The 21,019-nt window shown below is 44.6% G+C and overlaps 1 protein-coding gene across 7 annotated transcripts in view; it reads left to right on the top strand.

Annotated features, from left to right (window-relative positions):
- The first annotated feature begins 105 nt into the window (after positions 1 to 105).
- DEPDC5 (DEP domain containing 5, GATOR1 subcomplex subunit) overlaps positions 106 to 21,019 on the top strand; it is a 40,352-nt gene continuing 19,438 nt past the window's right edge. For 3 of the 7 annotated variants that reach the window (XM_064392543.1, XM_064392541.1, XM_064392537.1), the window contains exons 1-29: positions 106 to 344; positions 843 to 960; positions 1,661 to 1,748; positions 2,413 to 2,459; positions 2,782 to 2,867; positions 3,667 to 3,750; positions 4,416 to 4,465; positions 4,966 to 5,035; positions 5,387 to 5,465; positions 6,390 to 6,451; positions 6,843 to 6,912; positions 7,334 to 7,406; positions 7,560 to 7,663; positions 7,962 to 8,036; positions 8,213 to 8,347; positions 8,827 to 8,888; positions 8,983 to 9,056; positions 9,555 to 9,624; positions 10,147 to 10,183; positions 10,608 to 10,728; positions 11,711 to 11,934; positions 13,881 to 14,084; positions 14,634 to 14,769; positions 15,138 to 15,235; positions 17,344 to 17,409; positions 18,727 to 18,910; positions 19,976 to 20,136; positions 20,512 to 20,629; positions 20,789 to 20,956. In XM_064392543.1, the coding sequence (XP_064248613.1) occupies positions 903 to 960; positions 1,661 to 1,748; positions 2,413 to 2,459; positions 2,782 to 2,867; positions 3,667 to 3,750; positions 4,416 to 4,465; positions 4,966 to 5,035; positions 5,387 to 5,465; positions 6,390 to 6,451; positions 6,843 to 6,912; positions 7,334 to 7,406; positions 7,560 to 7,663; positions 7,962 to 8,036; positions 8,213 to 8,347; positions 8,827 to 8,888; positions 8,983 to 9,056; positions 9,555 to 9,624; positions 10,147 to 10,183; positions 10,608 to 10,728; positions 11,711 to 11,934; positions 13,881 to 14,084; positions 14,634 to 14,769; positions 15,138 to 15,235; positions 17,344 to 17,409; positions 18,727 to 18,910; positions 19,976 to 20,136; positions 20,512 to 20,629; positions 20,789 to 20,956 (2,804 nt within the window). In that variant the 5' untranslated portion in view covers positions 106 to 344; positions 843 to 902. The remainder of the gene's footprint in view (positions 345 to 842; positions 961 to 1,660; positions 1,749 to 2,412; positions 2,460 to 2,781; positions 2,868 to 3,666; positions 3,751 to 4,415; positions 4,466 to 4,965; positions 5,036 to 5,386; positions 5,466 to 6,389; positions 6,452 to 6,842; positions 6,913 to 7,333; positions 7,407 to 7,559; positions 7,664 to 7,961; positions 8,037 to 8,212; positions 8,348 to 8,826; positions 8,889 to 8,982; positions 9,057 to 9,554; positions 9,625 to 10,146; positions 10,184 to 10,607; positions 10,729 to 11,710; positions 11,935 to 13,880; positions 14,085 to 14,633; positions 14,770 to 15,137; positions 15,236 to 17,343; positions 17,410 to 18,726; positions 18,911 to 19,975; positions 20,137 to 20,511; positions 20,630 to 20,788; positions 20,957 to 21,019) is intronic. The other 4 variants (XM_064392544.1, XM_064392539.1, XM_064392540.1 and 1 more) reach the window with 3 other exon arrangements.

Below are 21,019 nucleotides of genomic sequence, written 5' to 3'. Positions count from 1 at the left end.
CCGCCCCCCCGCATGGCCACGCCCCCACCGGGCCGGTGCTCCCCGGGCCCGCCCCCGCGGTGGGCGTGTCCCGCCCGCTCCTTCCCGCGGCGGCGGCGCGCGCGTCACGTGGCGCGCGGCCCCGGACGCGGAAGTGCCGCGCGGTGCCCGCGGGACGCGCACCGGCACGGCCGGGCCCCGCCGGCAGGAGCGGCCCTGGGGCTGGCTGGGCCCGCGGCTGTTGGGGTGTCCGGGCTCCCTTCGCGCCGTTCTCCCCGGTGTCCGGGCTCCCTTCGTGCCATTCTCCCCGGTGTCCTTCCCCCGGGGCTCTGTTGTGAGCCGCCGCGCCGCTGCCCCCCGTGCGGGTAAGGACCCTGGCGGTGCCCGAGCGCCCCTCGCCGTTGCTCCGCGCAGGCCCTCGGGTGTCTGGATGCGCTTCTCGTTCCCTGTGAGCGAGCCCCGGCTGGACGCGGCGGTTCCGTGACTGTACCCGCTCGCGTTTGTCTGCTCTCCGCTCGGCCCTGCTCCGTGTGGCGTCCCCGCAGCGGGTCTGCCGGCTGCAGCACCCAGCGCGCTTCTGTCCAGACCCGCGTCACTTCCAACTTATAGAGCTTGTTTTAAGATTTTTGTTGTAGGGGTCTTTTTTTCCCTCCACGACTCTGTAGCTCGGTAATTGACTTTCTGCAAAGCACATCTGCAAGCTGAACCCTTTAATCTATTTGAAAAGCGCACCTTTAGGTCCCTCTCTCCTCGTGCCTGTGCCTGTAGCTGTCCCGCACCCTCGTGTGCTGTGCTCACCTCACAGCGTACACAGTGGCTTTGCACTGACGGGAGCTCTGTGTTTGCTTTCCTTTCCGTGGTAGATATGCAAGATGCCTTTAACCGTCCTGGCTCGAAGCGTCTGAGAGGAACTGGAGCTCAAGATGAGAACCAACAAGGTGTACAAGCTCGTCATACATAAGAAGGGGTTTGGAGGCAGTGGTCAGTATCTCCCAGCTCGTAACAGTGAGACCAACACTCTCTTAACTGAAAGCAATTGTTTTATTGATCTTTTTGACAAAAGAGTGAAGATGGAACCTTGATGTAACAAGCAGTATTTCCAGCCAGAGTTTGGAAAGCTCTTTCTAATAACAAGATACAACAAAATAAATGAACATTTATTGGAAGAGACCAAGATTGTATCTAAAAATAAAATTGCTTTATTTTCTCTTCCTCCTCTTTTTTTGCAACACTTTTCTCTTAATCTAGTGTTTCAGTCACCCTAATGAGTGACATGTATGTCAGTGACTTATGACTGCACTTAGATGTGTTTCTGAGCAGTAATAGCAGTGCCACTGCTTGGATTGCTCCCTACTTCTAGACTTAAAGCACATTGATAAGTCTTGTTGAGATTCTACAGCTGCCTGCTTTCCTGCTGGTGTTTGTTGTATGAAAAATACAGAAGATGATTCTGGTTGCCTAAATTAGAAAGTTCTTTTGTGAAAGTTCTGTTATTTGAGTTGTTTGTGCCTGCAGGAGTGGCTGGGTAGGGACCCTGGCATGTGGGGGACAGCAAGCCTTTTGCTGATCTGTTCATCTTGGTTTGGTATATTTATGTATGCTGAGCTGTGGTGTGCAAACATGCAGTTGTGTGTGTTTAGTATGTATCTGTTCACTGCCCTCTTTCGTTTATGTCTTGTAGATGATGAACTGGTGGTGAATCCTAAAGTATTTCTTCAAATCAAGCTGGGAGATGTTGTGGAAATTGCACATCCCAATGATGAATACAGGTAAATTCTCCTTGCTGCTAGCAGTGAGCTTGGAGCACTGAAAGGATCTGTTAATGTGCAGTGGTTTCTAGAGTGAGAGGCTCTTAGGGCTGATATAACTTTGCTTCAGGATGCTGCCTTGATTTTTTTCTGCCTAAAGAGAAGTAAAGAGGTTAAATTTAGCAGGAGAGCTTCCTTAAAATTTACGGAATTTGTTGTGTTTGGTGTTAGTTTGCTGATCTTCCACAGGCCAAGTAACACCTGAATATAGAATTGACAATGCCTGTATCCACTTCCTAGATCTGCTGTTACTTATTCTCCTATCCTACAGTATATCCTCGGCAAAAATAAAATTTTGTGGCCTTGTGGTATGAACCTGTTCATCCTGCAGCCTCTGTCTGAAAAGCATCAGTACACTTGTGTGAGGATCTGAGCTCTTGTGTGACCTAGTTTCCTGTTTGTAGTATAATCTTTACCTCAAGAATACCTTATAATTATGAAGAGTGCAAGGAACAAGACAGAGAGACAGGTGGAGAGGATGGTGTATGAAGCTTTCTAGAAAATATTCATGTTTCTCTTTAGCTTGTCCTCTAGTTCATATTACTGAATAGTTTTGAGTGTGTGATTTACCAGAGAGACTGTTGATATCTCAACTTGTGTACCTTTTTTCTCTTTTCCATGCTAGTCCCCTGCTTCTACAAGTGAAGTCACTTAAGGAAGACCTGCAGAAAGGTAAAACTCAAGACTTATGCACAGTAAAATCATAGGAAGGGTAACATGGCTGGGCTGTACCTGTGACATGTGTATTTAATTTCATAAGAAAATCAATGCTTTGTCTGTTTAGCAAGGGAAGGATTACAATTTTAACAGAAAACAGGTAGTTAGTTCTAAATCTGCTTTTATTTGGGTAATGTGGGTAGGGTTTAAGCAAACCTGGCTTTTTAGCCTGAAATTTGTGTTTCATGGCAGTCTGCCTGTGCTGGTTTTGTACCTGTAAACCACGTGCAACCTGTTGGGGACACTGACATTGCTGTCCTTTCTCATTCTCTGGCAGAAACAATAAGTGTGGACCAGACAGTTGCACAGGTGTTCCGCCTGCGGCCCTACCAGGATGTCCATGTCAATGTTGTTGACCCAAAGGTGTGTGATTTGGCCACTTGTTTCCATCCATTCCATCACTTGACTCAAATCAGAGCCCTGTGACTTTTCATTTACATTTTTTTTCTGGGGGGTAAAAAAGGCTTTTATTTATTGTTGAAAGATATTAGTCTTCTTCCCTAAGAAAATGAGCCTTGGACTTTGAATTATTTTTTTGTTTGTTATGTGTCTCTTCTCTCCCTACAATCTCTGCTTTCTTTTTGAACTCTTATGATCCTGCTTCAACAGAGCTTGGTAGAAATGTAGACATTTCACATATTTTTAAATTGCAGAAGTTTATGAGAACCAGGCATAATAAAGAAAAACAAAGTAGCCTAGTCAAAAGAAGAGCCATGGCCTGGATTTGCATTTTTTGATACCACAGAGCCTCTTAAAGGCATTTCCTGTAAATGTCCCAGCTATTAAAAGAGCTGCAGTCAGAACTTACATTCTGCACAAGACAAAAATCTGCAGGAAATGAGGCTTACTTACTGTCATGAACAATGGCAGTAATTTGTATTATTTTAGCTTCCAATATGCACTGAGACTTGCAGTACAGATTTAGTCCTTGGGCTTGTTCTGATCACATTATGCAATGTTTTGCAGCTCACAGTAGTTGAGCTACATGCACAACTTTGTTATTTTTTTGTATGGGCTTCCCCTTTGTCTTGCAGTTTTAGGGATACTGACTTGCTTTTGAATGGCCCTTCTTGTAACAGTTGGTTATTAAATGAACAGATTGATGGGCCCTTCCTGAAAACAACCAGTAAAATCTAAGCAGTGTTTTTCATCCATTTCCCAGGAGGTGACCTTGGACTTGGTGGAGCTGACATTTAAAGATCAGTATATTGGGCGTGGGGATATGTGGAGGCTGAAGAAGAGTTTGGTAAGGCCCCTGCTGCCCTTGGGCAGGGTGCAAGTGGTGAACCTTATGTTTTCTTTGCTGTGAAAGAAAATAATTGCTTTGCAATATGCAGAAAGACAAAGACAGTGCCTGCAGCTCCTGAAGATCTTGTGCTGTGAGTGGCACATCAGAGTTGGAGAAATGGGTGTAAATGTTGTAGAAAAACAAATCCCATCATTTCCTACTCCACTGCTATAATGTTGATTACTGCCTTGGGCATTGAAAATGCTGTAGAGAGTTTTTTTTTGCTTATGTTCTGAATTTTAATGATTTCCTACATTTGGAAGGAATTGAATCCAAATGTTTTTCAAGTAGAAGTATGCTGAAGTGTCCCCTCTCTGAGAGTAGCACTTAATAAGCAGCTATTAGAATATCTTCTGCCTGCATCTCTGAAGTGCAGTCTTTAGCTCCTCTAAGTACAGTGAATTAGGCAAATGATCCCAGTTAGAGTTGATCTGTGTTAAAAGTGATTTTCTGTTGTCTGGTACAGAGGTTCTGTAGGCTGAGCTATTAGTAGTAACTGCAGTGAATGGATTCTGTGACTTCTGGCATAAAAATGGTGTTTGAGTGCAGGTGGTTTCTATGTACATTGTTCTTCTCCCTCTGAGCCTGCTCTTCTTCTAACACATGTAACTCTTCTTTCCTAGGTCAGCACATGTGCCTATGTCACCCAGAAAGTTGAATTTGCAGGTATCAGGTCAGTGCCTCCTCTGAGGGCTTACTGTTACTTATTGCTTTAGCTTGGTGAGTTTTCAGTATCCAACTGGAGACTCTCTCTGAGAAATCCTTCATGTTTCATTGTTCTCTTACTCATCTACAGGTTTCTGTCTGCACCATGGGGTGGGGGAAAGCTTCTATCTGGTTTGGGGTAAAAGAAACTAATAGTAGGGCAGACAGCTACATTTGTGGCCTCTGATGGAGGGCAAATAATTTTATTTTTATCTCTTAGAATATTTACCCCTTTCCAAGCTGTATTAATAGTTGAGAGGGGATTACTTCATTTGCTTTTGGGGTGACACAGGGACCAGGAAATGTGCAGAATCAGAGGGAAATGGCTGTTTGACATCTTGTGGGTTAAACATGAGGCTTTAACCAAATAAGTAATCCTTGACTGCAGATTTTGGTACTTCTCTTGCTTGCTCAAATACTGGCTCTCTAATCTTTATATTCAAATATTCTGCACTTCTTTTCTTCCAGGGCCCAGGCAGGTGAACTGTGGGTAAAGAGTGAGAAAGTCACTTGTGGATACATCAGTGAGGACACCCGGGTAAGAGTTCAGGAAACAGGGGGAAAGCAGTTTTTCCCTCCTTTTCCTTGCCTGCCAGGATTTTTGTAATTCTATCTTGCCTGCAGATTTGTATGGATCATTAGAATTGGCTGTGTTGTGAGGTGAAGAATGGCAATAAGTTCAGGACAATAAATCATTATTAAACTTCAGCTCTGCTGTGCTGGCAGCACTAGCAATGACTTGTTAGAGGGGAAATGCCAACTTGTCAGAGGGGAAATCCCCTGTGATGCAAGGGCCACAGTTGTATGAGTTGCTGTGTAGTTAGCCTCTTCATTTGGGCTTTCTAATGAATGTATTTGGTTTTAAATGAGGTCTTGCCTTCCTTTGCAGGTGGTCTTCCGCTCCACTTCTGCCATGGTTTATATTTTTATCCAGATGAGCTGTGAAATGTGGGATTTTGATATTTATGGTACGTAGGTACTGTGACTGTGGATGGTAGCAGCTGTCCTTTCTGCCCCTGCTAGAAAACTGCCACTGCTATTTTTTTCTGCCACTTTGGCCTAAGCAGTGCTCCAGGGTGTGTTGTGGTCTTTCCTTAGATCCTTCCTTGCAGTGCCACCCATTTCTGTCCCTGTCTGTGCCATCCTTCTCCTGTCCCTGTAGAGCCTGGGTGCCATTATCTCAGCTACTAAATCGCTGTGAGCATTGGAAAGGTTTTCTATGGATATGAATGTGTTGGGTGATGAGGGCAGGTGCAAATTTGTGAATCCTGAAGCCAGAAATGTCTGGAAGTCCTGTGCAAAGAGGACCTTGATGTTTTAGATTTCTCTAGACATTGGCTTATTGAGGAAGTGAAACCTGCCTTAGCCCAGGTTGAAGTTGGTAACTTCAGCTGGAAGAATTACAACTTGAGGCATTAAGAATGAGTCACTCCTCTGTGTCATCCTGTTTTTTCTGGCTTAATTCTTCAGCAAACCTCTTGCTACTTCCTTTGACCATGTGTTTAGGCATATGGAACTGGGCAATTATTCAAATCAGAGCAGGGGATCAGTTGTGCATTCTGTGCCCTAAAAGACAGTACAGATGCTTTCCCAGCATGCTGCAAATTTGTTGGAAAAATGAATTGAAGGTCTAATCCTTCTGGCATTAAGTCTCATGTTTACATCCTCTGAAAAAAAAAAAGCTTTTAAATCTTTTTATCATAAAACAGTCATGCTTTTTAATCTTTTTACCCTCTTATCTTAGCAATATTGCCCTTTATTATGCACACAGCTGCTTGACATTTAATAAATATAACTGTCCTAGAATCTTAGGGTTAGATATTCCCCATATCTAACTTCAGTAGGTGAAGTAACTATTGTTATCTGATGCTCGGGAAATTTTTATTTTGCAGGGGATCTGTACTTTGAGAAAGCTGTGAATGGTTTCCTTGCTGACCTCTTCACAAAATGGAAGGTAAATAGTTGATTGAGTTCAGGCTTATTTTTTATTTTTCTGTAATTGTTAGGGACATCTCTCTGAACAGTAACACATCAGAATATCAAATTGTTGTGGATGTAAACAAACTGTTTTCTTAACAAAAATCTTGGCAACTACAGAGAGGGGCTTCTTTAGAGACTAGTGGAAAGTGCTCCTGGTAAATGTGATATAGCCAAGCAGCACAGAATCTGCAGGACACACCATTTGTTATTTCAGAGAGTCAGATGGAAAACTAGTCTAGGTTTTGTTAGTTACCTTTGTTTCTAGGTATGAGGGAAGAAAGGCTGTTACTATACGTGCATATACATGACTTTCTACCAAATGTGACTTTTAATGTTTTCTTTTTGCATTTGTTCTTCCTGGACAGGAGAAGAATTGCAGCCATGAAGTGACAGTGGTTTTATTTTCAAGAACATTTTATGAAGCAAAATCTATAGGTATGCAAATTCTCTATTTTCATGTTTCCATTTTTTCAACGTATCTCATCTCTTGAAAGTTGTTCACAGGCTGACAGGGACTTTTTCTCTTTTTTTAATTGCCATGTTCAAAGTATTCTCCATCAAGCACAGTAGGTACACAGCCTTTGTTATGAGAGTACTGCAGTCAGAACCTTACATAGAAAAGTGCTGCAAATTTTCCTCATCATACTCAAGTTGTCATATTGGTTTAAAAGCAGTTTTTTATTGTATGGGAGGACTGATTTTCTCCAAGTATTTTGGTTTTTGGTTTGCTTGCTGGAGGCTATTTTTTGTTTTTTGCTTGTTTATTTTTCAATGGAAATAACAGCTTTTTGCTGGAAAAGATTAGTCATTTCTGTAGAAGAGCATGAGATAAGGTGTGCTTTTCCTTCCATTTCAGATGAGTTTCCTGAAACACATCGTGCATCAATTCGGCAGGATCACGAGGGAAGATTTTATGAAGATTTTTACAAGTATGTTTTCCTCCCAGTTCTTTTCACCTCTTGTCCCACAGTGTATGTGCAACCCATTGCACCCTTTTGTGCATTTCTTTATAGTTTGTTCATCCCCTCTCAGCTCCCTTCATAGCTTCTTTCACGGGCCTCATCAGGCTGTGTTTTTTCTAGAGTTGTAGTTCAGAATGAGAGGCGGGAGGAGTGGACCTCCTTGCTTGTGACGATTAAAAAGCTTTTCATCCAGTATCCTGTATTGGTACGACTCGAGCAAGCAGGTACAAGAATCTTCCTTTCCCTGCTTTTAGCCTTTGCTCTCTCTTTTTATATTTTAAAATTTTTAGCTTGTCTATGAACTGTCCAGTTTCAGTTGGAGTCTGGTGTCATGCTACTTAGTGCTTTCCTGGCTGGGCAATTTGCCTCGGTCTTTCTGTGGAACTTAACATCAATTTTGCCTGTAATTTTTGAACCAATAGTATTTAGTACAGATCAATTTTTCTGTGGATTTTTTTATTATATAAAATATAATATACAGGAATTACGATTTTTTTTCCTCCTTTCTGAATACTTTTCCAGAGGGCTTTCCTTCAGGTTACAATTCTACCTCAGCACAAGGGAACTACCTGGAGGCTATAAATCTTTCATTCAATGGTAAGTTAGGAGCAGTGGGTAAAAATACAACCATTGAAGCACCTACCAATAAATGGCTGTGTACTTATGTTACTTTCTCCTTAACACTGTGAAGAGGAGGGGAATGTTAGGGGGTCACCTTGCTCTGAAAGAACCATCCAGGGTGTTCTGACAGCATTGCTCTTTCTCTCTGGCAGTGTTTGACAAGCATTACATCAACCGCAACTTTGACCGCACGGGGCAGATGTCGGTGGTGATCACCCCTGGCGTGGGGGTGTTTGAGGTGGACAGGCTGCTCATGATCCTGACCAAGCAGCGCATGATTGACAACGGTAAATCACCCAGCCTGCTGCCTCTCTGAGGGCAAACACGGGCTTGGGGGGGATCCAGCTGCTTCTGGCTGTGAGAAAGTATCGGCCGTAAGCTGTGTGCTCTGGAGGAAGGGTTACAGCTGCAAGACTTGTGTCTTGCACATGCTCTTTGTATTGAAATGAGCAGATTTTCAGAGTACTCACAGGCATTTAGTGCCTTTTGTTTGTGTCAGAGAACTTCACCTGTCTGTGCAAACCTTTCCCTTAAAGGATAATCTTGCATGAGTTGCATTAGTTTAGGAAAATAATTTCTTAAATCCCCACAGGTATGTTGGTTTGCAGCTGTACCATGGGACCATTAACTACCATTTTTCAGTATTCTTGCCTCTTATAATATGATGTGAATACATGTTGGGTCTTCAATTCAAATTGATGATCTGTTTGGTCTTAGCATATCAGTCCTGCTTGGATAGCTGAACTCCACTGTTGTCTGTTTACAGGGATAGGTGTGGATTTGGTGTGCATGGGAGAGCAACCCTTGCATGCTGTACCACTCTTTAAGGTAAGGCTGCTTTCCATTCTCTTGTTCTGCTACAAACATTACTCATTTTGTGACTGGCTGGATACAGGTAGTTACTTCTGAATTACTCTTACAGCTTCATAATCGTTGTGGCCCTGGTGACTCACGAATGGGTGATGACTACAATATCCCACATTGGATAAATCATAGGTAGGTAAATTCTGTCAGCTTTTGCTAAACACTTCTGCTTTGCTTTACTCTTCATAAGCTCTTGAATTCTCTTTCTTCTTTTATCTCCTCTGCTTTCCTTATGAGGCAAAGGAAATACTACATTACTTTTGCAGAGCTCTGGGCGTTAATGCAACCTAACAGAAATGACAGGATTTTCAAACAGCTGGTGTGAATCACTACAGTTGTGTAAATCAGGAAGAGTTGTGTAAATGGGACAGTAGAAGTCTTTCAGTAGAAAGAGAAAATGAACTGGACAGTGCAGGTTTAAGGAGTGTCTAGATTGAGGCTGTACAAGTATCAAAGCCCTGTCTTTAGGCAAAGAGTAGCTTCTCTCAACCATCCCTCAGTTTTTTCCATACTTTTTTATGCACAGAAAGCTATCCCTTTATCCAATAGCTGACTCAGGTTCCTGGTCTGCTTACTGTGTAGTAAACCAACTGTGGTGAGTTCTTAAAGCCACACTATTTTTTCTTTCAGTTTCTACACATCCAAAAGCCAACTCCTGTGTAACAGTTTCACTCCACGGATCAAGCTGGCAGGAAGGAAGGTGGGAATCTTTCTGATTTATATTTTCTTACTCGTTTGTCTGATAGCTCTTCCTAGCCAAGCATCACAAGTATTCCAGCAGCTGAAACTAAGTTTTAGTTTCAAAAGGCTAGGAAAGCAAAGCTGCAAGGTTTGTTGTGGGGATTATGATTGAGAGGTAGTTTGGAGGTCTTCCTTCCTAGATAAAACTGGGTGATAAATGTTTTAGCCATCATAAAAATTAGTTTCATTCTGTAACAAAGAACTGTATGGAGAGGAAGAAAGGTGTTGAGCATTGTGTTTTTCACACAGGTTTGTGACCAAGTATCAGTGTTTAATATTTTTGAAGCTGTCTGGCTGCCTCACTGAGTCAGCAAACTGAATTTTGTCTTCTTGGTCACACTGGGGATGTTTCCTTAGAACATGCTGACTGACTCCCTTCCCTCTGTCTTTTCTGTTGCTCCTTTTTTTTTTTTTTAAATTTCTTTCTTGGTTTTTTTTTTTTTTTTTGGTCACTTCACACTTCCTTTGTTGGACCCTCCAGCCACTGACAGAGAAAGCAAAAAATAATCGTGATGCCTGTAAGTAATTCTGTTCTGGAATGATCTATCCCTCTGACACCTAAAAGTAACAAACAGCTGCAGGAAGACAATGACACTTCAGCACAAGGAAGGGACAATTGTTACAGAAAACCATCAAACTCATATCTGAGTATTTCCTGTATTTGTTACTTGGGATGCTAATGTGCATGTGCCAGTTGACTTTTTGGCAGTTTTTCATTTAGTGTCTAGGATGTATGGGGGAAAGATAGGGTAATTAGGATGTATGGCCTCAGCCAGCCTGATTCAGATTTGATAATTGAGCTGCTCCAGCTGCTCTGCTTGTGACATTTCGGGATTTCTTTTGGAACAGATCCTTTCCTGAGGGTTCAGAGGTGGATACTCTGCCTTGCAGATCTTGAGCATTCTTGAAAGATGTTCCAGTGCTGTATGACTTTTATTTCAGCATTAGGAGCTCCCAAGGATGCTGAGAATGCCTTGCCTATCCAGGTGGATTATGATGGCTACGATGCCCAGGTGTTCCGGCTGCCAGGCCCAGCCAGAGCCCAGCGCTGTGCCACTTTCAGGTGAGATTGTTGGGAGTGCCCTGGTTTTGGAGCAGCCATGTTATGTGTGCTTGATACATAAAATACTTGGAGAAATACAAAGGTAATTGATCTCTACAGTTGAACAAAAAGCTTCATCTGTACCTGATCTTCATGACTGGTTGTCTGGTGTTTTACTTCTAAGATAGTGTGTGGGGTCTAGGAAAAGGCATAAATATGTATTTTTTCTTTAAATCTTTAATTTTGTTTGAAGTGGAATAAAGCTAGTATTTCTAGCAGATTTTGCAGGAGGGTTAAGAAAGTATTTGCACATTAGACTTGTACAGAGTTGTAGAAATAGATTGTTTGATGCACTGCTTAGTAACTTGTGAACAGAGTGGTGAAGAATTCTCCCTGAAAATGATGCCTATCTGAATGAGAGAAGAGGCAGAAAAGCTGAGTGCAGGTTCTCAACTATTCCATGTCCTTTTGTCTGAGGAGAAAGGCTGATTATTCTCAGGTCCTTGCCAAATTCATTGAATAAATGATAAATTTCACTGCTTTTTCAGAAATGCAGGGTTGACAAGCTTGTTTTCAAGTTCTTCTTTTGCTTCTTTCAGTAGTATTGCCTAACTCAGAGCATGTGGACTCTCTGGTTAGTATGTTCTTTTGAGCAGCCTGTAGGATGAAAGATGGCAGCACGATTTATGCAGTTCATAATTCCAAGTAGTTTCCCTATAGCTACATGGTTCTGGCACTGTAGGCTGAGGTCTGTGGGCTAGGCCACACTTTGGTGTGGTGTCTGTAGGATTGCAGAGGGAGCTGAGCAGGTCCTTTCACAGCCCTTGTGCTGGAAGTGTTGCAGTGTTCTTGTTGTGTTGTGTGATGCACAGAAGTCAAAAAAGACAGTGATGGCTTCCCTGCAGTGCTCTTGCATTCACCTGCTGAGCATGGAGCCTTGGCATGACTTGGGCCTGCCCAGCCCCGTGCCAGCCTGGGCACTGATGTCTCTGCTGTGCCGCAGCAGGTCGGTGCGGGAGCGGGAGAGCCGCACGAGGAAGAGCTCCAGCTCGTACGACGTGTCGAGCAGCCCCTCGCTGCAGAGCCGCGCGCTGCCCCCCGAGGAGGTCAGGAGCCAGGCTTCCGACGACAGCTCCCTGGGCAAGATCTCCAACATCCTCATGATCCCGCGGCCTCACCTGCACCAGTGTGAAGTCAGCAGTTCCCTGGGCTACACCAGCACCAGAGGTCAGCCTGGGGCAGGTGGGAAGGTGCCTTTGGTGGGGAGAGAAGGGGGAAGTTTGTGTTGGCCACTGCCAGGCCAGCACAGTGCTTCTATTGGCACTCATGGTACAGCTTTTCCGTAGCTGCAGCTGGGTGTGCATTCTCCCTTTGTCATCCTTCTCCAATTCCATTGCCTTTTTTTAATAGCTTGTCCTAAATGGAAGTGTCCTGACACTGATTTGCTCTTTTCCCTTGCCTATTACCTTCTTTAGTACTTGACTAGTCTCCTGTGCCTGCCTGCAAGTGTGGATGTACGCAAGGAACTTGTATTATCCAGGTCACCTATAATCTGTTGAATGAGAACTGGCCTTAACAGTGAGCCCTGAGGGACCCTGCTTATAACATTTCTCTGTGGGGATTTGTTGTCATTAAGACTCACTTTCTGAATCTTTCCTTTTGACAATGCACTGCTGAGCTGCCTCAGTGTGTTAGCAGTGCTGGCACTCCTCGTTTCTTCCTTTCCAATTGAATTTTGTTCTCAGGCAGTATGTGCTGTCTTCCACAAACACAGCTCATTTCCAGGTAAATTGTATTCCTCCTGCAACTGCTTCATCTTCTATAAAATTCTATCCCTGAAGGCTCTTCATGGTTTTTTCATGCCATGCTGTGTGACACTGATACCATATTTATCCTGTCACAGGAATCACAGTTACTGTGTGGAGCTGCTCTCACATGGTGTACTTGACATCACATCTACTGTTCATGTTTTCCCCTGCTGTCAGTTAATACAACTCTTTTCTGTCTTTGGTATTTCTGTTACTCCTTTAGTTTGAAGGATAGTTGTGTGACCCAGCTGAAGGTGTTCAGCAGGATGTGTGTGGATTAGGACTGGCAGGGAGGGAAGAGTCAAAGAAACTGAGATGTTGTATTTAACATTATAAAATGGTAAATGAGACCCTTCCTTCTCTTTGGGATTTTCACTTGTTGGGCAGAGGAATTGCTACTTATCTATCTGGTATTTTCTCTCCTATTTCTAAATAACTGCACTTCTGTTCTACACTGAATAGTGGAGATCATGTTCCACGTCTTCTGGGAGTAATCCCTGATTTCAGTGCTCAGATCTGAGTGTTCCAGAAAAGGCATGTGTACAAGTCTCTGGCTTTGGTACTCATCCTGACAGTCTTTTGATTTCTCAAGAATTCTCTACGGTCTGAGTAGCCCTTCATAACTGGCTTAGCAAGTGGTTTCTTAATGGATTAATTTAGTAGAAGTTTACAGTTTACAGTAGCGCTGTAATGGCAGATGGAGTAATGCTTTGTTCTTGTCTGGGTTCTTGTTTACATTGTAACTTCCAGGCTGGATAGAAATTGCTTCAACTTCTCTTCCTGCTTTTTCCTTAGGTCTCTTTATTCCCCTTACCCTGGGCAGGCTTTATATCCCTGAGCAGTTAATTCTCATGTACTTGGCTCCTGCAGGACTATCTCTGGCCCATTGGGGGTGCCGGAGCCAGGATAACTCAGCGGGAGCTCAGGCCACCTAAGCAAGGTGTAGTGATTTTCAGCTCTTAGTGATTATCAGCTCAGTGATTATCAGCTCTTTAGCTTGCCAGGTGCCGCAGCAGCAGACGCAGGGAAAGAGAGGAGAAGGCCGTCTGAGGTTCTGCAGGATTCTTTATTCTTCAGGTGTTCCGTGAAGGTTCCCAGGGACAGCTCTTCTGCCGAACCAGGCAGAATCAGGGGTTTTTATACTCGGCAGGGGTTTTGAAAACTGTCCAATAGTAAGGGTCAGGAGAAAGTGACCTATGGGCTTACAGAGAGATAAGCAGGGTCTGAAGGAGGAAGAGAGGGGCTGCTAGGGTCCAGTCATGCTGACTTGGCATTTCCTAGCTTTAGGCCTCTGCCCGCCAAGGCCTCGCAGGCCCTAGGCCTGCTGCACAGGGCCTGACGCTGGCTTGGTTTGGTGTTTTGCAGATTTCCTCGAGAGCACGCTGGAGTCGCAGCAGCGCGACTCCAGCGCCCCGGGGCGCTTCCACGTGGGCAGCGCGGAGTCGCTGCTGCACATCCGCCCGGGCGGCTACGCGCCCCAGCGCGCCCTCATCAACCCCTTCGCCCCGTCCCGCATGCCCATGAAGCTGACCTCCAACCGCAGGCGCTGGATGCACACCTTCCCCGTGGGTGAGCTGCCCCTGTGTGATCCGGGACTGGCACAGCAAGAGAGCTCTGGTGTGGTAAAGTGCTCTGCACACCGCACTCATTTGTGTGTGCACACTCGTGTGTGCAAATAGAGGTATTGCACACACTCATTGTGTGTGCAAATAGAGGTATTTCCCAAAAGAGGACTGCCCGAGCAGTCCTCTTTTGGGAAATGCCTCTATTTGCAAACGAGCAGCAACAGGTACAGAGCAATTCCCTGTTCAAGGGAACCTAACCCTAACCCTGTTCAAAGGAACCTAACCCCGTTGAAGGGAATTGTAACTAAAATTTGGGTTGATGCCGAATTGTTTGCATAATTGTTTAATGCCTTGTAAGTAGGCCCTCCAAAGTGTTTTAAAAAATACTTTGTTTCAGAGGGCATGGCAGAGGTTCAAGGCTTTGAAGATTTTGTGAACATGCTTTTTTAATGTCCATTAGCTCTCATTGCTTATGCTGTTGGCAAAAGAGAGGAAAAGCAGCTGAGGAATCAGTGCAGATGTGGTGATCAGTGATCCAATTGTACCTGTGCAGGTCCCTCAGGAGAAGCTATCCAGATCCACCATCAGACCCGGCAGAATATGGCAGAAATGCAGGGCAGTGGGCAGCAGGATTTGACACATTCCTCTGCGGAGCTGCTGGAGCTGGCTTACCATGAGGCAACTGGCAGGTGAGCCATTTGCTCACTCTTCAGGGTTGGGTTTGTAGACCATGAGGTCAGGTCTGTAGATAACCAGCTAAGCTCTATTTCTCTCCTGAAGGGATGTGAGTGGCTGGTTCTTTGCTGTACTGCAAAGGCAGTGTTTTGGTTCCTGCTGGAGGCAAACAAACAGTGTGGACATTTATGGAAGGCTGTCACAGCCTTCTCTGTGCTGCCCTTGTGCCATTATCTCTGCCCACACCAGTGAGGAAGAGCTTGTTCCAGCCCGGGCTGGGCCGAGGCCCAGGGGCTCGGTGCTCCTTGGTACATTTGCTAAGAGCAGGGGATGGCACGAGTGAGGAAGGCTGCTCAAAACACCCTGCTTTGTTTCCCTGCAGACACGTCAGCTCCCGGCATCCAGGGGAGAGTGGCTCCTTCCTGAGCTTCGGTGGGACGGAGGAGTACGGGAACGGGCTGGGGGCCGGCCCCGGCACAGGTAACGGGGCAGGGACAGCGGGGACAGGGACAGCGGGGACAGGGACAGCGGGGACGGAGCAGGGACAGGGCAGGGACAGCAGGGGCAGGGACAGCAGGGACAGGGACAGTGGGGCTGGGGCAGGGACAGTGGGGCTGGGGCAGGGACAGTGGGGCCGGGGACAGTGGGGCTGGGGCAGGGACAGTGGGGCCAGGGCAGGGACAGTGGGGCCGGGGCAGGGACAGTGGGGCTGGGGCTGGTCAGGACAGGCAGGCGAAGCAGGAGGAGTCGAGAGTGGGAAAACACTGGTCTGTTCCTGCACTTACTTGGTCTTCTTGGTGTATGGTTGTTCTTGGGGTTGCTTTGTTGGTTTTAGTTTTGTTCAATGTGCCTCTGCTTCTCTAGGTGTGTATTGTAAGGTTTGTTATAGAAAGATGCTCATTCTTTACTGATAACGAGCTCTCAGGCAGTAACTGAGTTCCCTAATAACAGATCAGTGATGTTCAGACACAAAAAAAAACAAAACCTAAATATGCACTGGTGCACTGGTGTTCAGAAGGCTTTTTTTTTTTTTTTTTTTTTTTTTGGTGGGGTTGCCTTAAGCTGTTATCCTTTAGAGAAAAGATATGTCTCTACTTTCAATTGAAAATTACCTCTATCTTCTGTAACTTACCCAGACACATGAATTAGTGAAGATTCTCAACATTTCTTTTCAGCCCTGTAAATGGAACAACATGCCATGTTAAACATTCTGCTGTGTTGTCTGTTTGTTTGTGACCTACCCTCTGCTTTTGTAGATATGCATTTTAGTTAGGCACATGGAAAAAAGTTGAACTTTTGGACTACAGCATTCAAGACTTATTTTCTCAAAAATAATTTGGTGTTCTTTTCTCAAAACCAATTTAAAGATGCATTTTTTTAGGAATAAATTTGCCCTTCTGAATTACACTGGATTAAGACATTTTTGTTTTCCATTATGCCTTGCAGAGCCATAAAGAAGCTAGCAGGCTTAATTTTCTTGTGCCTCATCTTGTGTTCATGTAGTCACATTTAAAATTATTTCTGTTGCTTTCTTCTGTGAATTTCTTTTGATTACATTTAATTTTGTTGCTTTACATTTTTGGTATTTTCTGCCTTCCAGATAGGCTCTGTTTGTTTTTGCAGTTGCTAAACTGCATTTCAGCTGGCTGCAGTTTGCACAGTGTAAATGCTGAGCATTTACAATAAACACTCTTGCATTTATGGAATTTCTGTGGGTCTGTAGACCCTCACCTGTCTATAGGGGCCACTCTGGGTACTCAGTGATTGGGCTGAGAGCTCTCCCTTGTGGTTTGAGTCACTATGAAATGAAGCAGTCTGGGAGCAGTTGTGTTTTTTGGAATTTCCAGAAATGCGGTTTCTTACTGAGTCTGGTTCTCCCCTGCTGCCTGCAGCACGGTGTGGTGCATCACGGGCTTCAGAGTGAAAAATGATGCCCTCTATTTGCCTTGGGCTCTGAGCTGCCCCGCAGATGGAGGTGGTGGCTCAGAGAAGGGAATCCTGCAGCTGCAGTTCCCGGTGTGGATGGCAGGTGGCAGGAGGAGCTGGTGGAAGGTGAAGGCCACTCGAGCCAGCTCCCCTGCAGGTTACTGGCATCATCACATACCAGAAATCCCCCCTTTCTCTTACAGGGGAACAGCCACGGTGCTGATACCAATTTCCTGGGTAAATCCACCTAAGCTACTTTTAAACAATAGTCCCTTTTGAATGTTTGGAGGCTTACTGAAATTTTAATTTTGATAAATGGCAGTTTTTCTTGTCTCCTTAGCATCTCTTTTTCTGTCATGTGCCACACCAGCTGTTTATAGGAGCTTATAGCATCTACTTTTCAAGATGTTTCACCATTTTGGTGAGGAGAGTTTTGTTTGGGTATTAGCTACTGAGCACTTCTAGTGAGAAGTTCGAGTTTGATCCAAGATATATTTTTTCCTCATTAATTTGCTTAGTGTTTTTTTTCTCCTGTGCAGAACCCTGGCATTTTCCATGCAGAGAAATTCTGTATCTTAAAACATCATCATGCTTTTATTTTTACTTGAAATCCACGAGAAGTGCATGATTGTTCAAAATAAGAAACCATTTCTTTCTTGTAGGGGTGAACCTCAAAACTCAGAACAAAGATTCCTTGGAAGATGCTGTCTCTAATTCTCCAGATCCAAGTAAGCAGGAGAAAGGTTTGGAAGAGAGTTTGCATAGGTGGGAAGATGGGGAGGGAAAGGGCATGTACATATATAGAGGCATCAGGAGGTGGTAGGCAAGAAACTGAGGAGCCTCCCTGGCTTTTGGCAGAGGTTTATTTTGGCCTGCAGTAATTTGCAGGATCTGCCTGTACTGCCTCACTGTGATTGCAGTTCCATAGTTCTTAAGAGCATGTGAAGCTGTTTGTTGTGTTACAGCTGAAATTCTTTCCTTAGCAGACACTATTCTGCAAAAAGCTAAAGCTGCTGAACTCTTATCTGCCTCTCAGTATGAAAAGTTTGTTTGGTACCAGCTTGTTGAAGTAGCATTAGCACAGTCAGTTTCTGAATTTGGTACCATTTACTGAGAAATATCTGCCTTCACTTCCTAGAGAAACAAGTGTGTCACTGCTTAAGAAAGCATTTTCTTTATAGTAGTCTGTTGTGTATGACTTTCTTGTGCAGTGTTCCTACCATTAGTGTTAACAGTTTTATAGTAAAATAAATTTCTGTCTGTAGGAGCTCTATGACAAGAAGTTAAGCATCAGTAGGTGATACAGATTGTTTGAATTGGGTCAGAATGCAATGCAGTGATGAGCTGATGATTTGGTATCATCTAGTTAGCTTTTCCTTTTTAATGTCTACTTTTACATCTCTGTAATCTCAAAACTGCAGCATAACTCTAGGAAAGGGTGTGGGAAAAGATTGCTTTCCAAGTTACTATTTTTCTGGTCTTCCCACCCCTCTGGATATATCTTCTGTTTTTATAACTGTGGGAATACTCCCTTTTCTGCTGTTGTACTATTCCAGAAAGAGGCTGGTCTGTCATTCTTTCTCTCCTCCTCTCCAGCTCCTTCTGCAGTTGTCTAGGATGCAAAACTGGTCTGATTTTCTTGTTCAGACTTGGAATGTTGATCTGTTTATTAATAATCAGTAACTGCACCTGACTTGCTGTAATTCTGGAAGAGCAATGGCTATGTCAGCTCTAGCTTTCAATCGGGAGGAAATTAAATGTATTAACTTTGAATGCCTTTTGCATGATGGGATTGAATCAGCATGTGCACTGCATTGTTTAACAAACTCTGTCTCTTTCTCTCCCTCCCTTCTTCCCATCCTATTTTCTTTTTCCCTTCCCATTCCACACCCCTTTTTGTCCCTGTTGACTTTATGCCAACTGTTTTGTCTCTCATTCCCTTAAACCCTCCTCTTGGTGCACTCCTTCCATCCTGCTCCGCACCCTGCTTTTCCTGGGTGACCACACGTGCCCCCCTTGTGTGCCCCCATGACACGACGAGGCAGTTCTGACGCTGTCTGCTCCCCCCATAGTGCCAGGCTTCTGTTGTACAGTTGGAGTGGACTGGAAGTCCCTGACCACGCCGGCCTGCCTGCCCCTCACCACCGATTACTTCCCCGACCGCCAGAGCCTGCAGAACGATTACACCGAGGGCTGCTACGACCTGCTGCCAGAGGCTGACATGGACAGGTTTGGCCAGCACCTCCTCTGCAGCCCTGTGCTTAAGGAGCAGGTGATGGAAGAGGATCCCTGCAGTTGTGCAAGTGGATGATGGATTGCTGACAGAGCAGCAGAATACTTATATTTTTCTTTTTTTTTTTCCAGTGATAGCTTTGGGCCTTTTCTGATGTTCCCACCTGACAGTATGGTGTGCTCTTGTAGATTTGATGTTAGAAATTGTTTGGATACAAATTTTTGTCTCTTTTCTGTTATGTTTTGATCAAAACACTCAAACTATCATCCCTGTTAATCTACTTTCTAGCAAGTGTTTTGGAAACACTAAATGAGCAAATGCATGTGGACACAGTATTTAAGATATTTATCCTCACTCTAAAGGATATTTAGTTTAAAGAATCTTGTTGGAAAACAGAATTAGAATTAGGACAAACAGAACTTCTCTGCTTGTCTCAGAGGTCTCCGGTAACTATTCTTTAAATAGGGTTAGTTTGATTTTTACTGAAGCACTCTCATTATCTTAAATTTTTTTCAGTCTTTCCATAACTTGTAAGACATCAAAAGACCTGCTCGTGTTGCTGCTTTATGGGAGCAAAACAAAAGTATTAATCAGGGTGGTTGAAATACATAGGAAGTAATAGGATTAATGAAGAAACACCTGAAAGAAATGTCAGTAGGAAGGCAAAGTTCAGAGCAGGAGCTGCACTAAGGTGAATGTGTTCTCTAATCCCTCCCTGCTCTCCACTTCCCACTGTGGGAGAGGCTGGAGCCTTGCTTCCCACTGGCATTCTGAGCTGTCCTGAGCATGTACAAACTGCACTGAGGCTGCCTGCAAAGTGCTGGAAAAGTCATCTTTGGGGAATTTATTGTTCCACAACTGTGTAGGCAAATTTGTAACTGGTTGCCAAACTGCTTTCAAAGGCAACAGTAAATATTGCCAGCCAGTTCATCACCCTGTGTCAAAAGGTGCCCCTTTTCCCTCCTGCTCCCATGGGCAGGTGTTCCCAGGGCGCAGAGCAGAGCTAAGAGCAGGTGTGTGGTCAGCTTCCTTATTCTGCTCTGCTTAACCTTTGTGTCCAGGAGGGATGAGGAGGGCGTGCAGATGACAGCCCAGCAGGTGTTTGAGGAGTTCATCTGCCAGCGCCTCATGCAGGGCTATCAGATCATTGTGCAGCCCAAGCCGCAGAAGCCGGCCCCGGCCGTGCCGCCCCCGCTCAGCAGCAGTCCCCTCTACAGCAGAGGTGAGTCTCCTGGCCTGGCCAAGTCAGCCTTTTCTCTTCTGCCAGTCCCAGTAACTTCAAATTAGGCACATCCACCAGTTGCTCATCACTTTATGTTGGCTGGTCTTTAGTGGTTCTTGCCCAGGGAAGTTCTGAATGGGTGGTGTATGAATCCCAAGTGCTCTTCTTTGCTTAGGATATCAGCAAATCTTAACTGTAAGAGCAAAAGACTCCTTGTGCAACTGCTCCCTAGAAATGTGGCCTGAAAGCTGGGTTTGCTGAGATCAGAAGCCCACTTCTTAGCTCCAGTTCTGGAGTCTCTTCCTATAGGCACAGTTTGTTGATGAAGTTCTGAGTACTGCAGTAAGCTGAAAGGGTTTTGCTTTTTACAACCAGGTCTTGTGTCGAGAAATAGACCTGAGGAAGAGGATCAGTACTGGCTGAGCATGGGCCGTACCTTCCACAAAGTCACCTTAAAAGACAAAATAATTACTGTGACTCGGTACCTGCCAAAGTGAGTATCTCTCTGCTTGAGCAGCTTGCTGTCAGTGTTCAGAGGAGCATTCTTCTGCAGCTCTGTGCTTGCTTGAAAGAGCACCTTTCTGGTTAGGAGTAGAAAGAGAAGCATCAGTGTCAATAATACTGAGGTTAATGCTTGTGTTTGATCTTTTAGGTATCCATATGAATCTGCTCAGATAAACTACACCTATAGCTTGTGCCCCTCACACTCTGACTCTGAATTTGTCTCTTGCTGGGTGGAATTTTCCCATGAGAGACTAGAAGAGTACAAGTGGAATTACTTGGATCAGTATATCTGCTCTGCTGGCTCAGAGGATTTCAGGTGAGAGCTTCTTTTCCATCCAGACTGTTCTGTGTCCTAATTGCCTCTTTTTCTTTTTGACCT

This window comes from Passer domesticus, chromosome 17 (assembly GCF_036417665.1).
Source record: "Passer domesticus isolate bPasDom1 chromosome 17, bPasDom1.hap1, whole genome shotgun sequence".
NCBI classification, from domain to species: domain Eukaryota; kingdom Metazoa; phylum Chordata; class Aves; order Passeriformes; family Passeridae; genus Passer; species Passer domesticus.
This window is presented reverse-complemented; position numbering and strand designations above follow the sequence as displayed.